The sequence below is a fragment of the Grammomys surdaster genome, unplaced genomic scaffold (genome assembly GCF_004785775.1).
Source record: "Grammomys surdaster isolate TR1022 unplaced genomic scaffold, NIH_TR_1.0 125191, whole genome shotgun sequence".
Taxonomy (NCBI): Eukaryota; Metazoa; Chordata; class Mammalia; order Rodentia; family Muridae; genus Grammomys; species Grammomys surdaster.
Genome location: NW_021620082.1, coordinates 5,796 through 12,901, shown reverse-complemented (window position 1 = coordinate 12,901; position 7,106 = coordinate 5,796). Strand labels below are relative to the sequence as shown.

The following is a 7,106-nucleotide window of genomic DNA, read 5'->3' as shown; positions in this document are numbered from 1 at the left end:
CACATGTTGGAACCCTGCAGGACCCAGATGTTTATGTATGGAAAGGGATGGCATAATACTTGGGAACTCTGACTCTTCCTTGTGTTGTCCATGTGCTCCCAGAGCCAAGAATAGGAAGCAACAACAAAATGGCATTCCAGGAAATACAGATCTGAAAGCCCTAGAGAGTAGCGGGGCTCCTACCCAGCTATAAAGGACCTACAAAGTTGAAACAAGTTGTTTCACACTCTACCCTACCTCAGAGCTTCTTTAACTCATAATTCATCACTAGAGGGCTCCAGGAAGGAGGGATTACACATGAGGATAAAAGGACAACGGTGGTGGTCGGTGGAAGGTTAATCACAATGAGGTCTGCAGGAGGACTGACCCCAGGCTGAACAGAAGCACCCCTGCCATGGTCCAGGTGCTGCCTCCAGTGGGGACTGCTGCATTGCAGAGGTCTTCCTTGCAACAGAAAGTAGTCACATTTACAGGAGTACTGGCACTTCCAAAATCAGGAGGGCAGTTTGGAAGGCAGAAACTGCTCTTTTTTATGCTTCTTTCAAAGCCTGCAAGACATCAGGGAGTGACTCAGTTCTTATGCAGGGACAACAGAGCTTCCCAATATCTGGGCCACATGCCACCAGGTCTGGATGGCCCAGACATGTGTCTAAGGCATGTTGAAGAGGGCCATAGTAGCTCAGACTTGTGATTCCAGAATTTGGAAGACTGAGGCATGAGAATTTTACGAGCTCAATTCTAAACTGGGCTACATGGGGACTTCTAGGCTATCCTGGGGCTAGAATGAGACCCTGTCTCAAATGTCAAACAAATCAAAAATCAAAACCATGGGCTTGTAAGGAGCTTTTGTGGATAAAGTGCTTGTGTGCACAAGCATGTGCCCCCAATCCTGATAACTAGAGCCCATCACAAGATGTGGAGGCATTTGTGGGGTCGTGAAAGGATAGCTTATTTCCTGTCTGGGCACAGGCCTTGAACCCCGGACCCTAGTAGGACAATGGCAGGTGTTCGGCCATGCCCCCAGACCCCAGGCTCCTGACACACCACTGATCCATGATTTTCAGTCATGTAGGGCAATACAGCCCCTCCCTAAGAGAAGTTTGTGTCACCGAGCACAGGGGGAGGGCATGACTACAGGCCTCAGCCTCAAGAGATTTACATACTGATGCGATATTTTAAGGCCAGAAGGCAGAGCCAATTAAGCATTCTTCCCCAGACCCTCCTCCCTCCCCTCCCTATTTAACTCATGTCTGCCCTGAGTTTCCCCGGGTAGGGTGGGGGTGGTTGGGGGTGGGTGGGTGGAGGTGCATCCAGATTCAACTACCATCCGTCATGAAAATAAAGCCTGTAAAAACCATGGACTTCCTCGTGTCTTTTGGGGCCCACCATGGGAACCGTGGAGAAGGCCTTTAATGAGCCTTTGTCGCAGCAGCCACAACGCCTAATCTCCCACCTGAGCACCTTTCTATGTTCCCACCATGGAGGCCTCCAATTCAAGCAAGCCAACGATCCAGCCAAGTGAGTAAGGTAACCAAGAGTCCCCACCGCGTGGGGCACCTCCAGTGCTCTCCCTCTTGCCCCTCTCAGTGTGCAGGCCAGTCCAGGCTGAACACTCCCAGTCTCAACTCTTCTGCAGATTTCAGCGGCGCCTGGGAGCCCAGGAGTCTGAGACCAGTGGATCCCTGAAAGCCTTCTTGTCCAGGGTTCCCCAACCGAGAGCTCTGCACCCACACGGAGCTTCAGATTGAGTAAGAGTTCCCCACGCCAGGAGGGGGCCCTGCCACGCCCACCTGGTGCTGCATGGAACCACCTCAGTCAAAGATACCACACTTCTGATTCTCTCCAGAGGTACACCTCCCTGAGCCACCCAGAGCAGAAGAAGACCTGCGGGACCCACAACACAGCCCAGCAGTCCCACACCGATGACCACACCGAACTAATCTTCCCCACAGGCACGGCAGCCAAATTGTATTTCTGTGCTTAGGACACAAAGATGGAGATCTCCGAGTCCGAGGAGAGTTTACTGGATAGACAAGCTCAGCCTGTGAGCTTGAGGTTCAGTGTCGGACCTTGCCTCAATAAATAAAATGCTTGTCACAGAAGATACACATCAACTTCTGGGTCCCATACACTTGTACCTCCGCAGGGCATGTACATCCACACATGTATACACATGAGCCTTACACACAACGTGCTGGGGAAGCAGCTCAGTCGGTGAAGTGGAAGCCTAAGGATGCAAGATCAATCCCCAGCAACCATGTAAAGAGACAGCCAAGCGTGGGAGTGCGGGTTATGATCTCAGTCCTGGGTGGTGCGGCGGGAATCAGTAGGTCCTAGGGATTCACTGCTACCTCCCTCCTCCTCACCCCCTGTATCCTCCGCAAATCTTAGGTCCCAGTGAAGATCTTGTCTCAAAAAACAAGGTGGTTGGGACTGGAGATTTGCCTCAGCAGTTAAAGCACTTGTTGCTCTTACAGAAGAAGCCCCGGATTTTTTCCTCAGACCACACATGGTGGTTTACAAACATTTCTAATTCCAGTTCCTGAAGAACCAAAACTCATTTGCATAAAATCGTAAAGGATGCCTAGGAACCGTACTTAAGGATGTCCTCAGAGCATTACTTACATTATATTACCTACATTCATACATGTGCACCCACATTTACACACATGCACGCACACACACACACGTGCACGCACACACACACCACAAAGACACAGCACAGTGTAAGATCACCCACTGGCACAGCACAAAGGGCAACCAGCCTCTCAGATTCCTGAGTCCCCAGGCAGTTATATCCAGGAGACCTGCTCCAGGAGACAGGAAGGCTGTGGTCAGAACAGGAAACTGGATAGCAGGGAGGGGCTGCTCCTGCCTTGTCTATGTGGAGGATATGCCTGGAAACTGGCACTTTGGAGGATCTGAAATGTCCTAGGGTCTCTTCTATCAACATTCCTAAGTCAGTCCTTTAGCCTAAGCCCCAGATTCCTTCATTAAATGCAGACTCACTCAATGGTTCCAGCTCTCCTGGTCCATCAGTGAGCCTGTGAGACCTCAGACACAACAAACAGGCAGGAGCATCACATGACTACACTAGTGACACAGGGGGATGATGAACACCATGCGTGCCAATGGGCAGCCCTGCCTCATGATTCCCATCCCAGCGCATCCCTGGACCCCGACAGTCCCCTCTTTGCAAGAGTCCTACTCTGACTCCAGGACAGCTCAACTTGGAGGGAGGGCAACCATGGTCGATGACAAGTGCCCAGACCTGACCTTTTCTCCCAAGACAACCTCACCCATCTTTATAGAAGCCATAGAGTACTTACTGAAAATAACTTCTACCTTATAAGTAATACAGACTCCATTTTGGTAGATGCAAGTAGCTGAAGGGCAGGAAGTCTCAAGAGGGACCCCCAGGCAATGGTAGCACTTGAGTCCCTGAGCTGAGAAAGAAGCCAATATATGAGGGCTAGGGCATGTCCTTCCTAGCCCAGACCCCTCCTCTACAACTGGCTTTCCTGCCACACAATAGGACACAGCAAGGACATTACTGCCCAGTCACCTCCAGCTAAAAACAAAAGTGAATCAAGAGCCACAGTTGTTCAAATATGCTGGCTCCTGGTGTCTGAGGATTTGTGGCAGAGATAGTGATGTCCAACACTTCAGGCAGGTTTGCATACACAGCAAGCACCCCAGCATAGGAAGCTTCACCCACCAGGAGACCCAATCCCCTGACACCAGCACACCTCAGGCACTGGGCACACAATGGAGGTGCAGGTGTACCCCCCAACCCAACCAAGGCCCTTTTCCATCTCCATTGTACCCTCCTGCACCTCTCTCATTTTCCATCTCACCTCTTTCTGCACACAGTAGGGCCACTAGCAGGATGAGCACACAGGACTTTGTAGTGTGAGAACTGTTCATCCTCGGAGAAGGGGTGCGCACATAAAACCTGGGAAGTTGGAGTCAGTTAATAGATCCCAATCACATCCCTGGGCTCCTACAGGACTCAGGCATCCAACCTTCCCTCCCTCCAACCCTCCACACAGCTCTCCCCAAGGGATAGATGGGTTCCTACTTCTCTTATGCACCACCCACCCAGCTTTTCCTCCTAATCCTAGACTCCCACCCACAATCCTATCCTGATGGCTCTTCCCTTTGCCACCTAGCAGCTCCCTCCTGTCACCAGTCCTTACTTCCTCTCTCTGACCAGGTCGCAGGCTCTGTGGAAAGTCCTGTCAGATGTGGACTGAAGTAAGTACTTTCCCTCAGCTCCTCCCATCTGGCATCCTGAAAGGGAGGGTTTCAGTACTTAATTCTGATAGGACAACATGTTTATTGCTTAAGAGATATCAAGGTTTGTTGGTGACCTGGTAAAGCTGTTTGGGAGGGAGGATCATGAATTTGGTGAGGGAGGACCATGCAGCTGGGGAGAGAGGACCATGCAGTTGGGGAGTGATCATGTTTTTGGAGGATTATAGGGAAAACAGGCAGAGGACATGGTTGACTTGTGCTTGCCATTCAGAAAGCAAGAAAAGGAGGCAACTTGCTCAGCCTTTTTCTGGTTTTGTTTTGATTTGTTACATGGTTTTTTTCTTCATTTGAAACAGAGTTTCTCTGTGTAGCTTTGGCTATCCTAGGACTTGCTCAGTAGACCAGGTTGGCTCCAACTCATAGATATCAAAGGCATGAACTGCAGCTTCTGTACCTTCTGCCACCACCACCTGGCTCTTCCCTGTTTCTAAGTAGAGGGTATGGGCTGCAGCGGCTCAGAGCCCACTGCCCTCCTTCCTGTAAACTGCAAAAACTGACAAATACCTGGAGACTGGCTCTAGTGAGTAAGCCCCCAACTAGATCTATATCCACAAAGTGAGAGTTCTGAGTCAAGAACTAACTGACACCTGGGATGTAAGTTACTAAGCAGTGTCTAGTGTGTTTAGGTGATGTATGGGGCTGCGGGTGCTGTGAGCATCTGGTAGCTAGAGCCAGGGATGCTTTTCATAGCACAAGAAAGTCTTATGCAGAGGATGAATGACCCCAGTGACCCCAAAGCCCAGAAGCCTCCATGAAGAAGCCACATGTTCATTCTTCCTACTCCAGTTTGTATGTTGCATGCCCCTACACCTATGAGGTCCTAGTCTAATGTGTCCCATAAAGGACTGCCTGGCCTTTAAGTCACTATCATGTGGCAGAGTATTCTATTAACTAAAACCTTACTAATTAGCCAAATATTGATGTCATCTGTATTCCAGCCCTGGGATGAGCAGCAGGACCCCCACAGCAAGCCAGAACCTGAGTTTCCTAAACTCATAGTGCTTAGATTCCAGTGAGTAGCCCTACTTAAGTGTCTGCAAGGCACTGATAAGGTTAGAGAAGGAAGGCTGGGCACAGAAAGAGACCTGAGTTGGAAATCATCCTGAGATGACACCACAGCAACAGAACAGGGATGCTCAGAGGACAATGTTGTCCCATGATGGACCACAGAATCCGAGAAGGTGAGCACATCCACTTAAGCAGGCAAGGCTGCAGAGGGAAGGAAGCCAGAGGCTCAGAGAACAGCAGGCAGATTCTCCTGATGGAAGCCACAGGGCTGAAACACAGTCTCAATCTTTATATCATTTCTGGTTGGTTCCACAAATACATCCAACTCCAGTGTCAGTGTTCTGGGTTACACAGGACTATGGATCAAAGAAAGAGAGACACTGTAGGCTGACATCAGGATTCTCAAGGAACAGTGGGGGATCAGCCTTTTCAGGATTGAATACCAAACCTGAAGACTGGTTCAAATCCTTGGAACCATCACTCCAGAATTCATGCAAGACATAATGGTTCTGCTAACATTCTGTGACATTCCAGGTCCTCTACGGTAGCCACATTACAAAATCCCTTCCTTGTTACCCTTTAATTGATGATGGAAATAAACCACATTTGACACCAACACCTCATAACCCAGCACAGTGGTAGGAGGAAGAGAGCAAGGAAAGTTTTCTCTGTAATTCCTTCGTATGCTGCCCTAGGCATTGTCTCATGCATGAACAATTATAAGTGAAGCAAAGAACAGTAGACAGCAAGACTCTGCAAACAAACAGAAACTGTCAATGACAGATTCAAATAGCAGTCCCTCCCCAATTTCACCATCCAATGAGTTTAGGTGATTTTTTTACAGAGGATGAGTGAGGTCACTTACAGGAACATGCAGAATTTTTGAGCAGCTAAGTCACTAGCAAGTCTTACCCCATTATGAAAGCAGTGTCATGGAGTCTCTCTTTCAGTTATTCTTCTGTTTCTTCTAGGTTCTAGCATTTTCTGAGACCACTTATGACTGCACAGGAGCAGGAACCCCAGGTGACAGTCCTCCTTTCTGAGAATAGAGAGTTCTGTCCATTATCACAGACTTGTTGCTGTTTTGCTCTTCTCACTCCATTGCCAGGGCTCCTGGACCAGCGTTATCCCTACTCCGGGATGCCAATGGGGCCATCACCTTCTCTTTGGAATAAAAGGCCATATAACCACAGTGCTGTACACTGTTTCCCTAAAAGTCTTAAACTAGGGCTTCTCATGAGTCCTCTCCAGGTTCCACCCAGCACCACTGTTGGTGAGCTAACTTCCCTTAGTGGTGGACTCCTGCCCAAATTACTGACAGATCACTTAAATCTTAAGGGAGAGGGCAACTCTCTACTTGTATAATCTTAGAGGTAGAGGTACCAGATGTGGCCAGGCTTGTGTTAGAGAAGGGAGGTCCCCTGCAGAGAGAGCTACAAGTAAGGCCAACATACTCAGCCCTCTCTCCTGCCTTCCCACTCAGCCAGAGGCCTGACTACTGTCACAATGAGTAGGTCACACATTAGTCAAGCCCATTCTTCTGTTAGAGAATGAATGACCTCTGTTAAGTAGACACGATCACATATGCCTCCCTCACCACCTTAAGTCATACAGCAAAGGTTTCATGTTAACTAAGTGAACTTCATGGAAATGCCACTTGCCCCTCCCCCATGGGCTGTGGTCTCAGGATGCAGAGGAGCTGGGGAGCAGGGTGTTGCAGGGCAGTGAGTGTGGTGGGTAGAAATGATTGAGAAGACTGTGTTGGACAACAGCTCCTTTAT

The 7,106-nt window shown here is 49.3% G+C and overlaps 1 protein-coding gene across 2 annotated transcripts; it reads right to left on the bottom strand.

The window, feature by feature from the left end:
* Positions 1-301: 301 nt before the first annotated feature.
* Positions 302-3,927, bottom strand: LOC114637167 (lymphocyte antigen 6A-2/6E-1-like). Of its 2 annotated transcripts, none has more exons than XM_028785355.1 (3): positions 3,858-3,927; positions 3,330-3,446; positions 302-548 (listed from the first exon to the last, which is right to left on the bottom strand). In XM_028785355.1, the coding sequence occupies exons 1-3, from the start codon at positions 3,925-3,927 to the stop codon at positions 340-342; spliced, it is 396 nt and encodes a 131-aa protein (XP_028641188.1). In that variant the 3' UTR covers positions 302-339. The 2 variants fall into 2 exon arrangements, with proteins under 2 accessions (XP_028641188.1, XP_028641189.1); XM_028785356.1 differs by lacking the exon at positions 302-548 and adding an exon at positions 763-791.
* Between the last annotated feature and the right edge of the window lie 3,179 nt (positions 3,928-7,106).